This window comes from Dicentrarchus labrax, unplaced genomic scaffold, assembly GCF_905237075.1.
Source record: "Dicentrarchus labrax unplaced genomic scaffold, dlabrax2021, whole genome shotgun sequence".
Classification (NCBI taxonomy): domain Eukaryota; kingdom Metazoa; phylum Chordata; class Actinopteri; family Moronidae; genus Dicentrarchus; species Dicentrarchus labrax.
Window position 1 is genome coordinate 21,614,177 of NW_026136704.1, and position 23,783 is coordinate 21,637,959.

A 23,783-nucleotide genomic window follows, 5' to 3' on the forward strand; every position below is an offset into this window, starting at 1 on the left:
GGAAGTCTACAGCTTCCATGTTGTCAGTCTAAAGATAAAACTACATTTACCCATCGGCCAGGGCGAGTAACCCACCACCAAAATGTCCCTGTGATGTCAGTTCAGTGGGACATCCAGCTAAGAAGAAACACAATATTCCTGTTGGACCGAACATGGACTTCCTGGATGCTTGTGTTCTTGTATGATGATCCAGGGCAGGTGTGATGTGACTCCTCGAACTGTGATGTGGTAACCAGAGAACTTAGTTGCACCGTCACTGTAGATATAAATAGCTTTACTGAAAGCTACGCGGGGACAGAAGGAATCCCATCACAACAGAGGGGGAGGGATCACTCTGCCTGTGTGTACATAAAGCATACTGATTGCAGACAGTATCCAGAGAGCAGACACACTAAGCCTACAGATAAGGCAGCATAGAGGGAGCCACTGTCTGCACACTGCTTAGTTTACACAGTTATACAAAAGGGAAGAAAACCATAGTTACTGGACACAGACTGCACTTTTAGGACATGGGTATGCATGGATCCAAGTCTCGGAAACAAGCGCAGGTCCTGATGCTGGGTCTGGACGGGTCAGGAAAGACCACCCTGCTCTACAAACTGAAGTACAACGAGAGTGTGGTGACCGTGCCAACTGTGGGCTTCAATGTGGAGACACTGGAGACAGATAGGAGCAGCCCGAGCCTGACGGTGTGGGACGTGGGGGGCCAGAGGAAGATGAGGCCCCACTGGAGGCATCACTACACTGATACAGCCGGACTGGTGTTCGTGGTGGACAGCTGGGATCATAAGAGGCTGGACGAGGCCCGCAAGGAACTTCATCGGGTAATTAAATCAGAGAATAGAGCAACACTTTACTTTAACACGCCTATTTAGCATTTATAAGCATTTAAAATGTGTTTTTCTTTTTGTTCCTGCATTTAACACGAGTGATATGAAACCTTGAATCCTGAGCACTGAATGGACTTTTTTAGTGAAGTAAGAGACATCTTGAGTCCAGTAGTTAAACGTTTGCATATTGTTAGATTCTTGATTTTTTTTTTTATTGAGTGAAGAGCACATTTTAACCCTTTTTTACTGGGTAATTGATCTCTATTGATTAAAGATCTCCTCCAGACATTTGTTAAAGGTACAGTGTGTAACATTTAGGAGGATCTATTGGCAAAAATGGAATATAATATTCATATGCATATTTTCATTTGTGTATAATCACCAGAAAATAAGAATCGGTGTGTTTTTGTTACCTTAGAATGAGCCGTTTTTATCCACAGACACCACAGTTCACCCTTGTGTGGAGGCCTGCCATGTTAAACTGCCATGTTTCTACAGTAACCCAGAAAAGGCAAACCAAACACTGGGTATAGAAAGGGCCGTTTTGTGTTTTTTGTGCGTTTTGCAGCCTCCATAGTTTCTCCCTCACTCTTGAAAGTTAAGTTCAGTTGTTGAAACATGTCTAGAGAGGATCTTTAGGAACTACAGTGTGTTATAAACCATATATTGAGTGTTTATAAACTGCTTCTTGCTAAGACATTGTTCCCCTGATAGGATGTGTAAATATCCCCATGCAATGGACTAGTAAATCTAAAAGTTTGTTCTACACTGTAGTAATTAAACTCTTAACTTTCTCTATTTACTAGGTCCTGAGGTACGAGAGCCTCCAGGGGGTTCCTCTCGTGGTCCTTGCCAACAAACAGGACCTTCAGGGATCTCTAAGCCCAGAAGCACTTTGCCTGAAACTGGACTTGACGAGAGTGTGTGAGGGCAGGGCCTGGTTCATCCAGCCCTGTTCAGCCACCACCGGCATGGGACTAGAGGAAGGTTTCAGGAGGATAGTCTATCTGATGAAGACACCACTGAAACAGACTCAAGAGGACATTAAGGTTAAGATGAGGTCTAAGGGCTTCAGTATCACAGCCTTGAAACAAGCCTTGCTCTGTGGCCGATGATGGATGAGAGTCCTTTTCTTGAAGAGTTGTTCAGGATTCCTTCTCAGCCACTGGCTGTGAAACTCACCAGTGAGGGGCCTCATTGTGGCAAGATCCATGAGAGGAGGTGATAACAAAAGGATGACCTGATCACAGTTTTAATCTCTGTGGCGGAAAGAACTTTTACTCAACTCCCTAGAGAAGACAAAGTGTCTTTGAACCACGGTGATAACCTGTGAAGAGGCGGTGAGTTTCTTGGATTATGAGGGTAGTTTTAAGAAAACAGTTGATATGAGCCGAACATGACGTCTGAGACATTTCAGTCTGGCATACTGCACATGTTTTTGTCTGTGGCTCAAAGAAATGCTTTCCAATTGTGCATTATCAGGTTTTCTTTATTTATATTATTTATAAAATCATAATATTAAAATAAAAAGACTTGTTATGTGCTTACTATTTCATTCATGCTGTATTTATTTATTCAGAATGACGCCACTGCCAGTGTCAGTCACAAAATGTTACACTGAATGAAGATTTGATACTGATCCAGCACATTAAAACAAAAAACAAAACTGTCAAATCTGTCAACTCATGTTCAGAGCATGTTATTTTACTCTGGTTCTGTTTCAATAAATGTTGTTTTGTCTGCTTGTTACAATGAAATAAAGTTGCTAAAATATCTGGGATTGAATGAGGTGGTTCTTGTGGAGTTTGGGCAATAAAATAAATAGCAGTAATTCTTCATTTAAACCAGCAACAAGGGATTTTATTCTTTTTTTATTCTGGTGGGCCCTGTGGACAATAGCAGTAGTGTTTCCAACGCCTCCTTTCATTGATTTCAAGGTGAATCTGAACCAAATCCAACCCAGTAGCAGGCATTATAACCATATAAAAATAAGAAATCTTCTCACTGATGGTCTGGTGTGCTTATGTAGGTCATATAGATATAACCAGTTAAACTAGTAGTAGGTTTAAATAAATGTTGTAATACAAGAATGTGATTCTTCATCCTGTCCATAGTGACTGTAAACAGATCCTCTCATGACTCCAGTGAAGGAGATGTGGGACAAGTCCACGCAGAAATGCAGTTTAAAGTTCAGCCATAGCTAATATGAGGCTTCATCAATCTGAGTCAAATCAAATGGGTCTCTTTCAAAGTTACTTAGTCAAAGGCAATCTAAAGGCAGCTGAATTTGTAGAAGTATTGAAGAGTATTCCACTGGGAAGTCAAAAACAGGTATTTCAGAACCACAGTCATAATGGCTAAATATGGAAAAATCATCTGGATTATGTTGGAAGGGCAAGGAGACCTCAAACATACACTGCTGTCCAAATTAGCTGGGATACTGGGAGGATATTAAAAAGGAAACAGAATTAATCTTGGGTTCAAAATTAATCTTTGAACTAAAGTTATTTATTTATCTTAGGCTTTACTTTTAGTAGCCAAGTCACAACCCCTAAACATAGGCAACAAAAGGTGAATTAGACGTTTGTTATGGAAAAGGTACCAGAAAATATAAGCCAAAATATAAATATCCATGTAAAAAAAAAAAAATTGATTTATATTAATTATTTATAATTTTTTTAAATGAAACCCACACGTAAAAATTGAAGTAATCCATAAATGTAATAGCACAAATAAAAACACAAACAACAAATGTATATAAAGTAGGATGAACTGTAATTGAATATAATGTTTAAATAATATAACTTTTGTGTGTTGTTGTGTGGCGCGCCCTGCAGACAGACGCTCACAGTGAAGCCAATGAGAGTGAAGGGGATTTCCCCACCCTTCCTCTACGCCAGAGCGAGGCTGCCCTCCACCACCGGCATTCCCAGTATGCACCGCGGACAGAGCAGCAAAAAATAGTCCGTTAACGAAAGGCTGAGAAAAGGGAACTAGAAAAAAAAAAAAAAAAAGGGGCAGCTCGCAAGCTAAAAAAAAAATCCACGACTGTATTTAACGCCACCAGAACCGCTACCATGGCTGACAACGAGAAACTGGACAACCAGCGGCTGAAGAATTTCAAGAATAAAGGCCGTGATTTGGAGGTAAAAGTTGTGCGGCTCGGTGTCGAGGCTCTCCGCCGCTCCTCGCCGCCGCCGCCGCTCTCTGCTCGGCCAGCTTCGCTTCCTTGTGACGTCGTTTCTAATTTCCACCGTCGGGAACTTTGAGCCTCGACCGGGGGGCCTTCACGGGTCTCACGTTGTTCAATAACCGGGCGATTCCCCCCCTTTTTATGTTGTGTTTATGTGTGTGGGGGGAGAAGGTTTAAGTGGTACATCGTGAGACCGCGGTTGGTTATAAAACATGTCCGATAAAAAGCAGTCAGAGTTCATCGCCTCCGCTGGATGTGCTCCGCTAGCGCTGCTCCGCTAGCCAGGCCCAGCGGCGGCGGCGGCGTACATGCTAGTTTATCTGAAGCGTAATCATCCACCGGAGCGGTTTAACTCGATGAAAACGTTTCATCTACGTCTGAAAGTTCCCATACTCGACCTCGACGGTGTCTTGTGGAGATATTTGGTCGATTGGCCGGATAACACAGCGGCGGATTAGCACTATTTTGATACTGCGGTTCGCTAACCTGCGTGCTAGCTAGCTAGCGTTAAGCTCGGTGTTGCTGGTGGCTGCAGTTCCACCCATCCCCCGTCTTTATCACCAAAAACAATGGCGGAAAACCAGTTAGCCTCTTAGCTGGCCACTTTACCTGGCTCTTTTAAAACGTGGCGTAACGTTAGTGTTAACATTTAACTGCGTGGTTTACTCACATTAACGTGACACACGCGTGGAAAACGAGGTTAAACACGAGCAGCTAGTTAACTAATCACATGATTGATCGATCAAAGCTATATAACGTTGGATCCATAAGTTGATGTACAGTCAGCGCAGCGTTCATTAATGTTAGGTTTGAAGAGGGGGGGGGTGGTGATTGTGTTGTTTTCAGGCGGGATCCTTTGAGATGTAGCAATGTGAGCAGGATATACTCACACATCCTGTTTGACAAGTAGTTTCTGTTGCAGAGTAAAGGCCTCTAGACACGAGTTGTCTCGCCCAGCAACCTGTTAATAACTCGAGGTACCATCATGGTGGAGGTCTGTCAGTGATGGACGCAAGCATTACCAACAAACTGTATATGCAACTAAAACAACACTCGTCTGCTCTTAAAGTATATGACAAGCCATATATTCAAATGCCAGTTTATTAGGTACACTTGGGTGAAACTAATGCAGCCTGCTGTAATAAAATCCACCTCATTTAGTTTATAATGTCCTTTTTTTTGTTGTTGAAACTGTCTCGGAGAGGTGTTGATTCAACGTCATGGTCATTTTGGAGCCTGTAGTTATTTGTACTGTTGAACTGGATTGTGCTATACTGAGAGGTGTTTCCAATATTTTGTCCAACACATGTATAGCAATGCTGGTAGACTAAGTACTCAACACTAATTGTCTTCTCAATATAACACAACACAACTGAACAGCAGCACAAACTATAGTCTCTACTAAAGACCACAAATCAGAATCGGGGCCTTTATTAAACAGTTTCAGCAAAAAATAAATCACACTAACCTTCAGGAAGGGTGGGTTTACTACATGACTGCTTTAGTTTTAGGCTAATGTGCCTAATTTTGTGTGAATAAGAACATAAATAAAGGCCGTATGAAATAATATAGGGGGGGCTAGCCACATAAATTGGCCTTGCAGTAACTTTAGCTGAGTCATATTAGGTTTGGGTGCTGTCATATGCAGTGTGTGGGCTGTTGACTTAATGCTCCAGGTATGACTGATACTGCTGTTGGGCTCAGGTCGTGCAAACTGGGATCCAGCTCTCGGAGCATGCCCACATTTAATGTCGTGTCACCCTCTTGGGCAAAGGCAGGTTGGGATTAAAGTTCTTTGTTGTATAATGTTAATACCCTATCTCACCCACAGACTATGAGAAGACAGAGGACTGAGGTAGTGGTGGAACTCAGAAAGGTAAAAAACATTTGTGTTTTGTGCTATCAACTACAAACCTAATTCAGTTGACATAACGTACTGAAAGATGCTGAATTGTCCTTATCATGAGTTTCTGCTGGGATATACATGAAGTGATATTTCTGCTCTTTCCACCACAGAACAAAAGAGATGAGCACCTTCTGAAGAGGAGAAATGTGCCCCATGAGGACATCTGTGAGGACTCTGATGTCGACGGAGATTTCAGATCGGTACGGTTGCGTATCCTCCGCTCAAAATGAAGCTTAACAGTCATCCCCTTTATGTGTGCAGCAACAACCTAACAACGGCACATAAAGTAGACAGATCAAGCATCCCGCCATCAGTAAAGGGGCATTTACGTTTGGTGGCATTGCTGGATTAAAATGGCCACTCAGCAGTTCAGAAATTCAATCACAGTAACTGCCTAGTGGTATTGAGAGGGCTGACTTGAAATGGACTGCTTAGCAATATATCAACAATGACATGCTGCTCTGACTCACTGCAAGACATTAGAGAGGCTTTTGTAGAAAAGTGTGCTGGCCAGTCTAGTTTAAATACTTAACCAACCGACGACCGCTGTGCGACTGTTTTCAGTCGGTCTAAAATAACACATTGAATTGGGTTGCCTTGAGGACATTTACTTTTGTTGTTTTTTGCCCTTGCAAAATAAAAGATTTTGGCCTGTGGAGCTTGTTACACTATACGTATAAGCTCTTTTCTGATGTATCAGATTTTTCCCAAGATGGCCTTTTCTTTCCTTCAGCTTTCTTTTACATTTTTCTTTTTCTGCTCTTGTCTTGAGCTTTTCTCCTGACTACTTTCACCTTACCTAAATTGCAGTTTTCTTTAATCTTCCTCCTCATGCATGGAAGTTAAATACAGAAATATAAATCTGCTCTAGTGTATATTTGTAGGCACGGTTGTGTTTAAATGTTCTTTTTTCTGGTTTGACTTTTGTTGCAAGTCTACTGCGCTCTCTTACTTGAGGGGGCAGAAGCAATCAGCTGCGACTGTCGGCCATCAGAGGCATCGGCCAACTTTATATAATCGGGCCCGCAGTCATGGTCAGTGCTTGATTGAAAGTGATACTCAGAGGCTCCCTATAGATGGCGTCAGGTGAGCTTGCCAATTGGCGAATTATGTTGAATGCCGGCCTGCACGTCCAGCCTGCTGACTGTTACGTCCAGGACACTGCCTGCGGGAGAAGCGCCTGTGCGTACACAGAAATATCTTGCTTTTGTTCATGTCAACAGGGTAGAGCAAGCTACCCGCGTGAGCAGTGCGGCTCACAGGCAGCTGGAGCGCCGCATCATCTAGAGATTAGACGTGTCGCCTATTTTTTTCCAAGTGACACACGGCTCTCAGCAAAAATAGACAATGAAAATGATCTGTTGTCATATGGACATCATACCAGCAACATGTACTACCTTTCACTACACTTCCAATGTCTACATCTGTAGAAAGTCACAGACAGACAATCTCCTATATCTATTTAAAATAATAAGCACTTTCGAGGACAGAATCCCTTCATTTATTGATGAATGTTAGCGCTGTCTGTGAGGTACCGGGCGTTAACACAGCTTTGGTTCAAGTAAGAATGCACTACATTGTTCTGATGGCATTTCCCAATCATCAGCCTCCCTTTGCCGTCCTCAGTGGTGCTCTGGTGACTTTCCTTCCTGTTTTGTCAACTTCACACACAAAAACAATTTTAGGAATGACTGTTGATAATGCAAAGCAAGAAGCTAACAGATGTCTGCTCGCCCGCATTTGGTTCTTCCAGGATATGCACTCTTCAGGGTATTCAGATGGCTTTTGGCTTTTTTTCTCCCCTCTTGCCTAACCCCCAGTTTACAATATATCCATCAGTGAACGTTTTGTAACTTGTGACAATACGTACTGTATGTGTTACAGATGTGTGACTTTTCAAAATTACTCTTTTTCAGCAAAACACCTCCCTTGAAGCAATAGTACAAGTAAGTTGGAGCTTTGGTTTATTTTTCTTCATCATTTAGTTCATCTTCAGGGTATAGTATGCATCAGAATTAAACTAAACTCAGTTTATTACAACTATATTGTAATACAATGTAAGTACATCTGTTTATGATTTTAAATGTGTATCACTTGATGTTTTAGAATGCCACCAGTGATAACCAGGGCGTCCAGCTGAGTGCTGTTCAGGCTGCCAGGTAAGAACACACACCCTCTCTGAGTCAACGTCATCCTTACGCCACTAGTTTGCCAGTAATTGAATATTGCTTATTGTCTCTGTATAATCATTTAGTGTCACACCTGTAGTGTTGACAGTTCACAGTTTAAGCGTCTAGAGGTGCTTTCACATCTAAAGCCTGATTCATACTTGAGTCAAATCGATGTGCACCTCCCCAGAAATGTAACTAGACATTGTGGCGATGCAGAGAATGGGAGGCGACTCGTGCAAAAGCCAGATGAGTTAATAATACTGTTTGAGAATCCCTCTTCAAACACACACACATTCTCAGACAAGTGTGTCCTCACACACTCGCCCGCTCACCTCGCTGCATGACAGGCTCTTGACTGTCATTTCATATTCACTTGTTATTTCGCTTCACAGGCGGTAGGGAAATGAGTAAAATACAAGATAGACTGAGGAGAGAGACAAAGGAGAGTTTCTGGCGTCATTATTTGAAGTACATGAAGAAACTCAACCTGGTGGCATAGCTGAGCAACGCAGCCACACCAGCACACGTATAGTAGTATAGATGCTCACAATGGCGTAGGCTCAACATAGAGCTTATGTACAATTACAAATCAGCTCTACCTTGTTAATTTTGGCCCATTTGTGGTGGTGTGACTGTCATTGATGCGATCTTAATTTAAATTTAAGTTTAAATGTTACTTTTTGACAAAACAATTAATATTGTTACACATCATTATCAAGACAGTGCTGTCACAGTTACCACTCAAACCTAATTTTTACTATGAATAAACTAGTGATGCTGCATCATATTGAACTTTTGTTTGCACTATAACAGTAGCAGTTTGAATGTAATCCAGATTTACTAACGGTTCATCTGGTATTTGAAAGCTGGAGATTGTTCACCGGTACACTACTACTTTGTCTTAAAGGTCCAGTGTGTAACTTTTAGGAGGATCTATTATCAGAAATGGAATATAATATTCATAGGTATGGTTTCATTCATGTATAATCGCCTGAATGCAGGAATTGTTTTTCGTGACCTTAGATTGAACCATTTTTATCCACAGACATTGGGTGGTTTTCTCTCGAGTCCGCCATGTTAAACCGCCATGTTTCTACAGTAACCCACAAGGGAAAAACCAAACCATCATAGTTACTCCTACATTATTTACAGCCTGTTCCCATTCCCAGGTTGTCAAAATGCAAGCAGCACTCAGTTAGCTGCGACCTGCAACTTTACAGCTAGATGCCACTAAATCTTGCACACTGGACCTTCAAGGGGTTTTATGATTACAGTTGATTGCCTCTTGGAAAATACAGTGTTAAAATTTCAGGGGCTGAATGTTATCCCAGCTTGTTAAGACAGTGGTGATTTAAAGCAAGTCAGCTCCTTCTGATGAATGGAAATTGTAAATGGCACTGCCGCTCAGTAGTGCAGCCCTCCTTAAACTGGACCAGGTAACCAGGATTATTATTTTTGTTTGGTCTTTAATCCATCAATCCATACCTTGCAGCTATGTCTTGACACTGAAGATGCCATCACATTGTACCTGATGTTCTGTAATGTTGATGTTTGGGTCAATCGCAGGTTGAAGTCATTACAGTCACTGGTATTGTGATTGACTCACTGTGTAGACAGTTCACATTCTTTAGCTGTTTCTCTCTGTGTGTAATTGGTTCTTCTTGTCTGTATGTGTCAGTAAAGCTATGTGAGTATGAATGTGTGAGTAATGGTCTTTTGTCTCCTCTTTGTTTTTGTAGGAAGTTGTTGTCCAGTGACCGTAACCCTCCCATAGATGACCTGATTAAGTCTGGGATCCTTCCTATACTGGTCCACTGCCTGGACAGAGATGACAAGTAAGCAGGCTGTAATTCTGTTTGTCTGCATGTAGCAGTGAGTCGTGTTTTTTTTTATGTGCGATAATTATAGTATAAGTTATTCCCTTTTCTCTCGATCATCTTGTGAGTTTATGTGTGTACACTTCAAAGCTATGCAAATGAGCCAGCAGAGTTTAGCCCAGCCTCCATCTGAACGGTGTAGCAGTTTATGTAAATGTGTTCCAGTTTTCACCTTCCAGGAATATGAAATATATAAATGACTCATCAGTATACTTTTTACCGTTTGACGCCCCTGCCCAGTCACACTCACTTTTAATGCTGCTTTCATCCATCTCTCGTCTCTCTACAGCCCATCTCTCCAGTTTGAGGCAGCCTGGGCTCTAACCAACATAGCGTCTGGTACCTCAGAGCAGACCCAAGCCGTGGTCCAGTCCAGTAAGTGACACTGTAGCACGACACTTTATTTTTTCTTTCTTTCCCTTCATTTTATTTTGCCTCTTTTCTTTTTTTCTGAAAAAGTGAGTAAATGCTGCTGATTTTATTTTGGTGTTTGCTGGAATATAAACCTGTAGTGTTTTTTGATTCATATATATTTATCTAACTTCTGTTTTAAATGGTAAAAACTTTGACTTAAACTTGAAAAAAGTTAATTGTTTTTTGTTGTTGTTTATGACCATAATTTCTTATTTGAGTACTTGCTTTGATTACAATATTTTCACATTTGTCACCCTACTTAGTTGATGACACAACTACAAATCACACATGAACGACAAATGGAAATATGTCTGTAGCACATACGCTGTCACTATTTACCTGAATTACTTGGTTAGTCGTCAGTCTTGGGTGGTATTACAGTGTACCAGGATATTTAGAAATACAGAGGGAATGATTTTCTGTAACGTCAAAAACAGATGCTCCTCTTTCTGGCGGATGGATCTTATTGGCCTTTTTAGATTTATGGTTATAGGTTTATTTTCTGTGCCCTCAGTTCAGATTTCAGTGGGTTTGTTTGCCTCAAACGATACTCTGTGCTTTTTCTCATAATGCTAGTGCTGCTTCAAATCACTTTTAATAATTGCCACAAGAATCCATCCATTCTGGATTCAAAGCTCTGTTTTTGCTTTACTTTTCTGTTTTTAGAGAATGGCACGTTGGATTGACTCATCCCCCCTCCCCTATGTGTCACACAGGCTGTGTGTGTCTCACTCACAGTCGTGTCGAAATGCACAGATTTGATTGGCTGAGTAAGCGCCATGTGACATGATTTTGGGCTGCTAAACCAGTGCTGTAAAGACTAGAAAGGCTGCACCGGGCACATACAATACAATACAAATGATCTGGCATGACTTTAATCACCAGCAGCTCAACTTTGTCAGTTTTGGGGGGATTATTTTAAACACAAATTTTGTCATCAACCATGTACCCTGGTGAAATGTCTGGAAAGTACTTACATTTAAAAATTTCAAATAGATAATAAAAACTGGCTGCTACTTCTGTTTGACAAAGGCTTTGCAGCATTGGATTTATTCTTTCTTCTATACTTGTCAAAATGGTCTATGTAATAAATATCAAGATGCTTCTTCATCTTGACTTTTGTTTGTCACATGAATGCATGGCACACATTCAGGAGTTGTGATTAATCGCACTAAATGGCAGCGCTTACAGTAAGCTGCAACATAAGGCAATTTGAAACACTTAAATCATAATATCAGCTTCATAATCTATGATTGATTATGCAGAGTTTAAGTATCTCTAACCTTGAATGAAGCATATTTCTGTGTCTTGAGCATTCTCTGGTTGCACTTGGATCATTTTTAAAAACTGATTCTAAGGCTCTGAATTTGTTTGGGCAAGAAAATATTGTCCTTCTCTCCTTCTTTATCTCTTTTTCTTTAGCATGTTGTTGTTGCTCGATTTGCATTTTAGTCAAAATGGAAACATGGCCATGTCCAAATCTGGAGTCTAGATCTGTCCAAGTGGTCATTTAATGTGTGTGATCGGTTGATTAACATTGTATTAAGAAGTGTAACCATCTCTTACTAGAGCTGTCAGATCATAGGATGCCCTTTAATATAATCCCATCTGTTTCCTTTGTGTAGATGCTGTTCCTCTGTTCCTGAGGCTGCTTCACTCTCCTCACCAGAACGTGTGCGAACAGGCTGTCTGGGCCCTGGGAAACATCATTGGTGAGTGGCTGTTGGTGCAAACACAAGTGCATATTAGAAATAAAGTCTTGAGATGACATGCAATACATCTTTTTATTGTGTGTGTTCTCTCCAGGTGACGGCCCTCAGTGCAGAGACTATGTGATCAGCTTGGGTGTGGTCAAGCCCCTGCTCTCTTTCATCAGTCCCTCCATCCCCATCACCTTCCTCCGCAATGTCACCTGGGTCATGGTCAATCTGTGCCGCCACAAGGATCCTCCACCACCCATGGAGACGATCCAGGAGGTGTGTATTTGTGAGGAGGAGGAGGAGAATGAGTGGACTAGATTGAAAGACAGTGTTTCAGCGTTAATGAGTGGGAAGCCAGTGAGGGATTACGCAAGCAGTCCGCTTTGTACATTTTCAGAGGCAAGATATTCTGAGTTGTAAATGTGAAAGGTCCGAAAAGATAAGCGAGGATGCTAAACCAATCAGCTAGAATATTTTATGAATATAGTTTGATCCATCAAGGATCATTGAGGTCAGGTCAGATCTGAGTTGTTGGATTGAAAAAGGTGTCTTTTAAAGAAGATAAAATAGTTGTGAACTTTGGACAGTGTGTAGGATCTTCTCTTTTCTTAAGGCCTGGTTGTGGATGCAAAAGAAAGATGGTTGTGTCACAAACTACAGAAATGGCTGCCTGTTGCTGTCAATGCTCATATTTTAGTGTTTTTTGTTCCCTTCTCCTAAAATCTAAGATGCGTTTATTGGGTGGTGTTTAGGCAGAGAGGAAGGGTCCCCTAAGTAGTTTACCAAAGTTTGTTAAATTAGGGCAGATTTAGTGTTTCTCTAATGTGCTGAAGTGCATTAAGGTGTAGCAGCTTATTGCAGAGTTTATACTATCATTAGGACTTTATAGGTCACATAGGAACCCTGTTGATGTTTTTGCCGTTGTCTCCACTTAATGATTGTTTTTTTCTTTCAATTCTTTTCTCAGATCCTGCCGGCTCTCTGTGTGCTGATCCACCACACTGATGTCAGTGTGAGTAAACTGATTTGAATCCAGTTTTTAAGCAGGATCCGGTGCTTTGACATCATTAAATTATTCCCCAGCAAATAATTTGTAACTAGTTTAAGAAATCGTGCAGGAAGGAGAATATGTTCATTAGTTTCTTTCCTTCTTTACTGTCTCCAGATCTTGGTAGACACAGTGTGGGCTCTGTCTTATCTGACGGACGCCGGGAACGAGCAGATTCAAATGGTCATCGACTCTGGAATCGTCCCTCATCTGGTACCTCTGCTCAGTCACCAGGAGGTCAAAGTTCAGGTATGAAAAGAGTGAAGGAGACTGATTGTGATTAGAATTAAATGAATAAAACTTCTGGTATGGAGGCGCATTAGAGATGAGACTGACTATATTTCTGATTACATCAGTAAATCAGTTATATTATTAACATTCCCCTCTCCACATCCAGACTGCTGCCCTGAGGGCTGTTGGGAACATAGTGACTGGCACAGATGAACAGACCCAGGTGGTGCTCAACTGTGACGCTCTCAGCCACTTCCCTGCACTCCTCACACACCCGAAGGAGAAAATCAACAAGGTAATAATACGTTCTCTGTTCTCCTCCTCCCACGCACTGATGTGCACCCTCTGTTGATCTGAAACTACTGCAAGATGTATCGTCTGGAAGTGATGAAATCAGAGACACAGTGCTAGTATGAATGCTAGTGTGAAAGGTAGAGATGGGACAGATAGCTAGTTGTAGCAACATGGAGGATCGCGAGGACGAAGAAGATGAAGAGGACCCCCTTGGCTAGTTGTAGTTAGCGAGATTGGGGGGTTGGGGGGTTGGGTTATCTGTGTGCGAGTGATTTGAATGTGTGATACTATGGGTTGGTGGCCAGAGGGTGCTGAAGACCTTGTGTCTCTGCTGATATCGGAGTGCATCTGAGACCAGTCACTTACAAATGGGGCCCCCTCTTGTGACCCGGTCAATGATTAGAGCCTCAACACCGCCCTTGCCCCTCCCACAGCGCTCTGTCTCGACCAGAGGTCAGACTCTCGGAGTGGACCTCTGGATTCTGATCCAGTTCAGACGCAGGAACTGAAGTGTGTTTTTTAAGTTCCTCCTGTCTAGTTGAATGTGTGACAATAAAATCACCTTGCTTCTTTGGTTTAACCTGTGTGCACGTAAAGCTCCATGGCTCAACTTGCACATCTCCACAGTAGAAACCTGCAGCTTACGCTTGTATTTGTGCTTTATGTCCTGTAGGAGGCAGTGTGGTTCCTGTCCAACATCACAGCAGGCAACCAGCAGCAGGTGCAGGCTGTCATCGACGCCAAGCTAGTCCCCATGATCATTCACCTGCTCGACAAGGTGCGTATCTATTGTCTTTATAAACTGTGAAAGGTACATGTTGATGGTTTTTGGAGAGCATGTAGGGAAATAATTCTTACTTTGAATGCATATATTTTTTTAGGGTGACTTTGGCACTCAGAAGGAAGCAGCCTGGGCCATCAGCAACCTGACAATAAGTGGGAGAAAAGATCAGGTAAGAATTAACTAATCACATTTACTCCCTCAACTGCTCTGTTATCTACACTTTACTCAAGAAAAACCATTACTATATAATTTTTAATAATTTTTATTTAAATTGTTATTCAAACAAAAAATCTTTGATTGCAGTAAATGAGAATGAAACTGAGTCATGAAAAATGGAAACTGAAGAAAAGGGAGAGTTGTCGGCAATATAGTTGAACTCAATTTCATTATATTAAAATATTGATCTCAAACTAAAAAAATAAAACTATTAAAGGTTTTAGCTTCCAATTAGTTTTCTGATATAATTACTTTGGACTTAACAGACATCTGGTAAGAGTAAACTTGACCTAAAATCGAATGCAATCTAGAAAACAACATCAACAAAAACTACATTAGAAACTGTGAATGTCGACATCTAACTCTAACATGTCAGATTGGAGAATATTCCTCATTGTCCTTCTGTTGGCCTACAGGTGGCACACCTTATTGAGAAGCAGGTGATCCCTCCATTCTGCAACCTGCTGACAGTGAAGGATGCCCAGGTCGTTCAGGTTGTTCTCGACGGCCTCAGCAATATCCTCAAGATGGCGGACGATGAGGCCGAAACGATTGCTAACCTTATTGAGGAATGTGGAGGTAAGTTCAGACCATCAGGGTTATTATTAACAGGGGTTCATGTTTGATTGAGTTACGTACAATTTATTTATTTATCTTTTTGTTCCTCAGGTTTGGAAAAAGTGGAGCAACTGCAGAATCACGAAAATGAAGACATCTACAAATTGGCATACGAAATTATTGATCAATTCTTCTCATCTGATGATGTAAGTAACAAGTAGTGGTGTGTTTTTCTTTTTACTCTTGGAAGTTTCTCTGCGGTGAAAGTTTAAACCGATCACATTTCGGGTATGTTGTTTAACGCCCCCCTGTTGCTTCGTCTATTCTCCCAGATTGATGAAGACACCAGCCTGGTCCCAGAGGCCATCCAGGGTGGAACTTATGGCTTTAACTCAGCCAACGTGCCAGCCGAGGGATTCCAGTTCTAGACGGCATCTGGGGTATTCTGGAGTTTTGTTCACGATGCAGCACTCTGTTCAACATAAAAAATTAGGAGAGAAAGAGCGAGAGAGAGCGAGAGTGTGAGAAATTTGATCCATTGTGCTTGGCTCGTGGGATCCATGGCTGCATCTTATCTGAGAGAAAAATGTGTGGATTTCATTTGGCATTCCAGGGGAACCAGCCCAAATGAAGTTTGAGATGGCGAGTGGGTGCGAGTGAGAATGAGTGGCTACATGTTGCAAAAAAGCAAAAACATCTACATCGAATGCGTTGAGAGACATGCCGACATAACTTCTGCGTTATTGGAGCTGTCGTCTTCGGAAAACTACTTCAAATGACAACACAAAAAAAAACTCGATGTCTGCCCGGGGAGAACCAAGGACATCCAAAAATAAGAAATCAAGAGATCTTGAAATATTACAACACAACAAAATGCAGAAATGAATATAACTTTAATTATGAACTGAGATGAACCATGAACCATCACAATTCTGCGGTCCTCCGACTAGAGAGGGCGCCACCCTCAATGTGCCCCTCCCCCAATCGGCCACGCTATCAGACATGTGTGTGAATGGACCCATTGTGTATGAATGTCTGGACTCAGTGCTGAGGAGCCAGGTTCATCTCCTCCAACGAAAAAAACGCCCCCCAACAGGGCACCATCCTCTCCCCCTGGTGGGCGGGGCCAGGAGTCCGGCTGCGCGTGTCGCATGTGCGAGAGAATGGACGGATGAGTTGTGTGTGCTTGGCTGCGTGCGTGACTGGGAGTATGCAAGACTGGGTGAGAACGCATGCAGAGACGGGAAAAAAAAAACCAACAAAAACAAAATAACAACAACATCTTGAAGAGAAACTAAATTGAGAAACGCAACAATGAGGTTAGCAAAGGTTTTCAGGAAAGAAATTCTGCCTTTGAGAGAGAGGCTGATCCTCAAAATCCCTGAAAGGAAGAACTTTGGAGAAAAAAAAAAAAAAAATCATCGTCATCACAAGGATTTCTTTTTTTTTTTTTTTTTTGAATTATTGTTAAGTTAGTATTAATTGACACTGGACAATGCTATTGGCAGGTGTGGAGCAGCAGTGCATTGTATTAAGATGCATTTGGTGGCTTTTTGGGCTTTTTCTTTATTGCCTCCAGTGTGTTCTCCTTTTTATGATACTTTTTTTTTTATTTTCAGCTTTTAGTTTCATTGCTTCTGTAAAAGGTGATTGACGACGATCGTATTCCACCCTCACGCCAGAACCCTAACCTACGCACCAGACATGGGCTTGATGCTGTGAAATTCTGACACCATCACTATAATCAACCAAATGACCTGTTCCCCTCCCCTCCAACACCACTTCATTATTTTTCCTTCAATTTACAGCAAAATCACTGCTTTGCAGTATTGTTGCCATAGCTTTTTTGACTTATCACCAAGGGAGAAGAGAACAACGGCCATTTTCACGTAGGATTGTGAATCATAACCTTTGCATGTACTAAACTATAGCACAGTTATTTTTTAGGGTATTTTAGTTTCCTTAGGCTGTGGATACAGTGTAATTTTCATTTTAAGTAAAACTGTGCTTAAATGTTACATGTTTCCCCCTTCCCTTACCCCCCACTAGTGTCCGATTTGCTAAAATAATCTATGGTTTTTGCACATGTACTGCAAAGTGAGGCCTGAAGTCTTTCTGAAGGTGTGTTGGTTTGGTTTCATAGGTTTTGACCTGCCAACAACCTCTACAATATGCATCACTCAACCACAATCTTTGTTGTCTTTCTAGAGTAATCCAATGATGCTTTTTAGTGATACTTGAGAAAATAATTACTTTATTTCAGGAGCAGCAGTAATGATTCTGCTAATGTATCTCAGCTAGACGACGAGGGGATTTAACCTCCCTTTTCTCAAGGTCAAAGGGTGTCCCACATGTCAGACTGGAGTTGTCCTAAGTGGGTTCTCCTGAATAATAAATAAACCCATGAACAAGTTTTGCTGTACCTTTTTTAGTACCTTGCAGAGTCTTTAGCCCCATACTCCTCTTTCCTCTTATACCAGCTAGGTGTACAAGCTTACCCTTGCTTTACCCTTACCCATTTTTTGTGTTAACTTCAAACACTGTAGTAAATGATTACACATTGTGCTCATACACCTTCTGTTGAACATAGGGGTATTAATTTTTTTTTTTTTTTTTTTGCAGCATTCCTTGTTAGCAAACATGTGGTTTCAAATCTAAAATTATGACATGGAAGAAGAAAAAAAAAAAAAAAGAAGAGTGGTTTGCCCCAAAACAACTTTTTGGGAGATAGGCTACAGGATAGGTTGTCTTCGAGAAAAATAAATAGTGAAACCCAAATCGGGAGACTGAGTGTGTGTGTGGTCTGTTGTGGAGAAGTGGTGTGATTAATCATTTTTGCGTTTGTTTGTTTGTTTGTTTTTCCCTCGTTTTTTAAAAGAAATTTACCTGTAAAAGAGCCAAATGGTTTGTCTCAACGGTTGAGCTTGAATTCAAATCGAGAAAAAGCGGCTTCTGGTTGGCCGGGGCGACCGTTTGTCCGCATGCGCACTACGGGAATTTAAAATGATGCATTCGGAACTATCGGAAATTTAGTGAGGCGGGCGGAGTGCATTCATACGAGCTGAAGCGATTGATTTGTTCCGGGGTTGAAATAATGGAAAAATAAGGTGACATACTACATAAGTGAACTATATATGTGCACATTATTTGCGGAAAATAAGGCAGATCTAAACATCTAAAGTCTTGATAACATAACACATCTCAGAGCACGCGTTTCTCTGACTTTCTACGCGTGCACTTGAATGTGCTCCCAAAAGTTTGGCGTGTGTGTGTGTGCGTGCGTGTGTGTCGTCCGTATTTCCGCGTTTCTGCAGCAGCAGGAATTTACTGAGAGCACTTGAAGGCAGCACGAGAAGGAACAGGAAATGAAAGCTCTGTTTTGGACACTTTGCTCCGAGCAGACGGTGAGTTTTTAATCTGCACATCTCTCGCTGAAAACCTCCTTTTTTATAAAAACTGTGCACATTGTGTCACCAAGACTTAAACGAACAGATGAGACGACAGACGATAATAAGTGAAAGGCTGCGAACAACGAACCCGAAACATTTATAATGTGGCTAATGGCGTTACTGCTCTCTGGAAGTGAGAAGTTAGTTTATATAAAGTGTTTTAAAAAGGCACAGTATTGTGTGGACACTACATTTTCCGGTTGTTTGAGGTGTCACTGAAAGTACCACCCATGTACCTCCATACTGAGTTTATTTGGTTGTCACCCTGTGAAAGAAAATGGTGAGTTAAAGTGTCTTTTAGTGAAGAAAAACAAACTTAAGGAGAGTAAAACTGGTGCAACAGATTTAAACTCAACCTGTTTTTTTTTTTTTTTGCTAACACTGCGTACAGTTTCCAGTTTTCCCTTTGTGTCTATGGCTGAAATGAACTTCACAGTGACCTGACACACCTGTTACCTGTTTGAATCTGGGCGCCTCATTGACTCCACAAATGGATCAGGGTTTTTGTTTTTTTGGGGGGGTGGTGTTTTACGGTTGCACAACTGAACAGCCTGTCCTGACCACAAAAAGTGTGTGTCTGTGTCTGTGCATGTGTGTGTGTGTTGGGACTGGGTGGGTGCTGGCAGAAGGCCTCCTATTGTCACTGCGGTGCTGGCTGTAACCAGAGGACAGAGAGCCCATACACACTGAAAGAAAACAACAGAAGTGATCCTCTAACAGGAGCTGAGCCGGGTTTCTGGCTGTTGTTCAGTACAGGATCAGCTCTCCCACACATACTGGTTAGACTTAGTTAAATGAGGGAAATCCCTATTAGTTAAACCTCCTGATAATGATAATAATAATAATAATAATAATAGTATTATTCACTAATGTAATACAATACAAAAGTTCTGCCATAGTAAAGTCTACTTTTGTGTTGAAGGTAAGGTAAAAACACCTCAATATGATCTATAATGTCTAGTACTACACCTTTTAGCTCTGACCTCAGTAAACATTTCATTTAATTAATAGATTTCTGACAATGTCAACATACAGGGAACTTTATAAACTTTGTAGAGCTGTTGTATTGGACTGCAGCAGATTGTTGTGCTGACAGTCACAGGCTGGAGGACTGGGGATGGTAATGAAAAATGGGTTTTACACAGTCATGAAAATATCACACCTGAGTGTAGTAAATCTTGCTTTTGACGTGACCCAGTTAGGGTTGCAACTAAAGGTTATTTCCATTGATTCATCTGATTTAATATAGTCTTCATTAATAGTCTTGTCTGTGAAATGTCAGAAGAAGAAGTCATACATGACAGAATGGAAAACATAAAATCATTACACACTTGAGAAGTGTTGCCGGGAAAATGAAGGAAACAATTGTTTATTAGAAGACTATAGATTTTCTGTCCCATTTTTTAATCACTGGGTTATATTCACAGTTGTAGCAAGTTACTGTATTTTGCAGAACATGTGCAACACGTAGCTTTTCATCCATCCTGCTGTCCTGCCAGATCTTCTTCTCCCTAAACCCTCAGTCCTGAGCCTGGACTCTAGTCTCCAACCATGGACAACCTAGAGGAGGACCTGACGTGCTCCGTGTGCTACTCTCTGTTCTCGGACCCGCGAGTCCTGCCGTGCTCGCACACCTTCTGTAAGACCTGCCTGGACAACTTGCTCCAGGTGTCTACCAACTACTCCATCTGGCGTCCGCTCCGGCTGCCTCTAAAATGCCCCAACTGTCGCAGCGTGGTCGAGTTGCCCCCAGCGGGCGTAGACGCTCTGCCCAGCAACGTATCGCTGCGGGCCATCATCGAGAAAGTAGGAGAGAAATCACTTTTACTCTTTGACTAACTAATGAGTCTGAAATCCTCTTACTAGGGGGGGGAAATACTTTGCTGCTTCTGTTTGTGCTCATCTGTCTGTGCATGCCTGTCCGCTCACCTGCTGTCTCAGTACCAGAGTGACAGCGAGCCGCGACCCCCTTCCTGTCAGGAGCACCAAAGGCAGCCTCTGAACATGTACTGCATCCAGGATCGGCAGCTGATCTGTGGGCTGTGTCTGACCATCGGGCAGCACCAGGGCCACCCCATAGACGACCTGCAGGCAGCGTTCATTAGAGAGAAACAGACCCCATCACTGCTGCTGGCCAGACTCTCTGAGCGTAGATGGGCTCAGGTGGGGACACTCTCTATGGTGTGTTTATTTTACACTATTTTACGGAAAACTGACTCTCCTTGTTTCCCTCTGTTAGGTGTGTGAGCTGGGAGAGCAGCTGGAGCAGGAGAAGGCCCGCTGTGATGGTCTGGTGAGGCAGGACCGACAGGAGGTCAATCAGTTCTTCCAGACGCTGGAGGCAGTGCTGGCTAGGAAGAGACAGGCCTACCTGGAGGCGCTGGATAAAGCCGGTGCGGAGGTGTCCCGGGCCTACGACCCTCTCATCCACACAGTGAAGGATCTACAGGTGTGTGTGTGTGTGTGTGTGTGTGTGTGTGTGTGTGTGTGTTAATGGCTGATTTACATCATAGAACACGTTTACTGCCCACAAACTAGATACTTTAGCATGGAAAGGTAATCAGAAGTGTGAATGCTGCATTGACATTCACGCAAATTGTTCTGGGATGTTTAATTGAGGTTAAAGTGCTTCAGTGTGTTTGCAGCTAATGATTATTTTCATTATTGATTATTTACTGTATAAAAGTTTCAGTAAATAATTAAAAATGTCCATCACAAGTGGAGCCCAAGGTGACCCCCCAGAACCCCCAAATATTACATTTAAATAATAAAAAACAGAGAAAAGCAACAAGTCCTCATATTGAGAATCCACATCAGTGGTTCCCAACTTTCTTCTCTAATGTAGCCCCACAACCCTGTCTGATAAACTAAATTAACTGTTCGAGTACTTTGGTTGACAATTGTTTGATTAATGGATGAATCGTTTCAGCACCACTGGTCTTCCGTAGCACCGATAACAGTGTTGTTTCCTGCAGGAAGAACAGTTGGACCTGGTGTCCTTGGGTTCATCAGTAGAGGATGAGGACTCGCCGCTCGTCTTCCTGGAGAAGGTGCATTTGTTCCGAGAGAGGGTGGAGGAGTTTATCACAACCCCTCTGCCCTCAGTGATAAACCTCTCCGTCACCCCGCGGGCAGCAGAGTACCTCCGGCAGCACTGGCCCGCGGTGACGATCGGGAGCCTGGAGGAAGCCCCTGTCCCGAAGGTGTGCTGCTGTGCCCGATGTGGCGGCGTGGAGGCCGGTGTGGAAACAGACGCCGAGGGCGATCGGTCCGACGGCTGGGCTCGGGACCTGTGGTGCGAGCTGCGGCCTACCACCTCCGTGGTGCTGCTCGGGCTGCTGCTGCTGGCGGTGGCGCTGTGGGCCAACCCGGTCGGAGGGGCGTCGCTCGGTTTCTCTCTGGTCTCCCGGTTCAGTCAGCTGGTCCACGGCCTCAGCAGCGAACTGATCGCATCCGTGTGGGACGCGGCGGGGTCTGCATACGTGGTGATGGAGGCCACTGTAGACAGATGGAGCTCTCACCTCTCCTCAGTGGGTGAAAAGGCCTTCCAGCAGCTGACTGCCTCATTTAAAACTCTGACATCACACTGAAAACACACCAAACTGGAACCATCAACTTTTTATTTAGAGGAGATTGAGAAAGTCTCACTTCTGCATTCCTGTAGCGAAAGGAAATAATCCACCCTAAAAATCCCTCTTTGAACATCCGCCATTCATGATTTCGCACGTCTGTTGTTGTGTTTCTAAGTCTGATAGCGAACACATAATTAATCCGATTGTGCTGTTAGCTTCACTGTGAAACAAGCATTTCTTTTTAGACCAACACTGAACCCTATGTGCTAACAGTGGAGTAAATGGACCACAATGCATTGCAGGTACTTTTTACTCCTTTTGTTGCTGTTAATGCTTCACCAAATCCAGGCAACGAGTAAACAAATGACCCGATAGTCGAGGCCGGTTTAGGTAAAACTGACACACACACACACGTAAACGTTTTCATTCATTAACCGTCACATGTAGATGATGATGTTAATCTGAGGGTGGATTTTTTTCCCCTTTGGCCTCAGTTCAAAGATTCCCAGAGGTCCCGTGCAGATCCGGGGGAAAGCAGATAAAGAGATAAAAAAAAACTGATATCAAGCTCTTTTTATAATTTGAGCAGTTTATGTAGCTGTAAATCTTTTTATATATTGAATGGCGTTATTGTCGAGTGTTATGTTCCTCTTTGGTAGTCACTAATAATAGTCTATCCTATCAAACACTAATAAAACATTATTTTTGGACATAGATCGAGGTTTTCACGGAGCAAAGAAGGAAAGGTGTTCAGTATGGAAACGTTAAACCGGTGCCTAGAGACTCTCAAGTCAACCTTTCCCATCATGCAGCGGGACACTTCGGTAGCGTTCCCCGTTGTGTCAGAGAGCTCAGGACACCAGTACACAGCTGCACATGTATCTCCTTACACAAGACTGTTTACAGTATGTGAACTTTAGAGCCTGGTGAGTGGAACCAGACACACAGTGGACCACAGATCATGTTGCAGCGAGTGGCTCCCTCGCTGCGCCTTCATCTCAGCCTCCACTTAACAGCCTTATTGTACTGGACTGTAATTCCACCACGATCAATACGTCTGGGTTTTTTTAAGCTATTTTAAAACGTATTATAGCCTTTGGAAAAGCTTTACCAGTGCGTCCCACAGATGTTACTTTATTTCGCTCAAGCAGACTCTTTAGCCGGACCGAACCACCAGCTTGAGCGTCTGTCAGACGTCTACATGTACAGGTATGACGCAGACTAGGATCTTCTATGTTACTGCAAACACCACAGACCGAACAAGTGTTACATGACTCAGACCTGTTGCAGTGGTTGTATTTTTCTAAATGTATTCTCAGTTCCTGTATTTTAAAAGAAAGTCATAATAAATGTATTCAAATGCTTTTAGTTTTTGTAGTAGTCATCATTTTTCAAAAGTCATGTGTGAGCTGGGGGTCAGTCAGTGCTGCAGTGATGTCGATTAACTGATGCTCGCTACAGTTGTCTTCGCAGTGTGAAATACAGGTTCAAGCCACCACGACTTCAGTGCAGAACATTAGCAGTGTACACACACAGCGAC

General features: G+C 42.5%; 3 protein-coding genes across 4 annotated transcripts; all 3 read left to right on the forward strand.

Moving 5' to 3' along the window:
• The first annotated feature begins 393 nt into the window (after window positions 1-393).
• On the forward strand, window positions 394-2,590 carry LOC127362308 (ADP-ribosylation factor 6-like). The gene is made up of 2 exons (XM_051397864.1): window positions 394-824; window positions 1,637-2,590. The coding sequence occupies exons 1-2, from the start codon at window positions 510-512 to the stop codon at window positions 1,943-1,945; spliced, it is 624 nt and encodes a 207-aa protein (XP_051253824.1). The 5' UTR covers window positions 394-509; the 3' UTR covers window positions 1,946-2,590.
• Window positions 2,591-3,734: 1,144 nt separating this feature from the next.
• On the forward strand, window positions 3,735-18,006 carry kpna4 (karyopherin alpha 4 (importin alpha 3)). Its single transcript, XM_051397857.1, has 17 exons — window positions 3,735-3,976; window positions 5,855-5,899; window positions 6,040-6,129; window positions 7,846-7,875; window positions 8,036-8,088; window positions 9,840-9,935; window positions 10,267-10,352; window positions 12,017-12,103; window positions 12,198-12,367; window positions 13,059-13,103; window positions 13,257-13,388; window positions 13,537-13,665; window positions 14,338-14,442; window positions 14,546-14,617; window positions 15,081-15,243; window positions 15,334-15,428; window positions 15,555-18,006. The coding sequence occupies exons 1-17, from the start codon at window positions 3,908-3,910 to the stop codon at window positions 15,648-15,650; spliced, it is 1,563 nt and encodes a 520-aa protein (XP_051253817.1). The 5' UTR covers window positions 3,735-3,907; the 3' UTR covers window positions 15,651-18,006.
• Window positions 18,007-18,134: 128 nt separating this feature from the next.
• On the forward strand, window positions 18,135-23,607 carry trim59 (tripartite motif containing 59). Of its 2 annotated transcripts, none has more exons than XM_051397860.1 (5): window positions 18,135-18,951; window positions 20,171-20,477; window positions 20,613-20,834; window positions 20,911-21,120; window positions 21,647-23,607. In XM_051397860.1, the coding sequence occupies exons 2-5, from the start codon at window positions 20,223-20,225 to the stop codon at window positions 22,259-22,261; spliced, it is 1,302 nt and encodes a 433-aa protein (XP_051253820.1). In that variant the 5' UTR covers window positions 18,135-18,951; window positions 20,171-20,222; the 3' UTR covers window positions 22,262-23,607. The 2 variants fall into 2 exon arrangements, with proteins under 2 accessions (XP_051253820.1, XP_051253819.1); XM_051397859.1 differs by having other exon boundaries at window positions 18,135-18,626.
• Window positions 23,608-23,783: the final 176 nt, after the last annotated feature.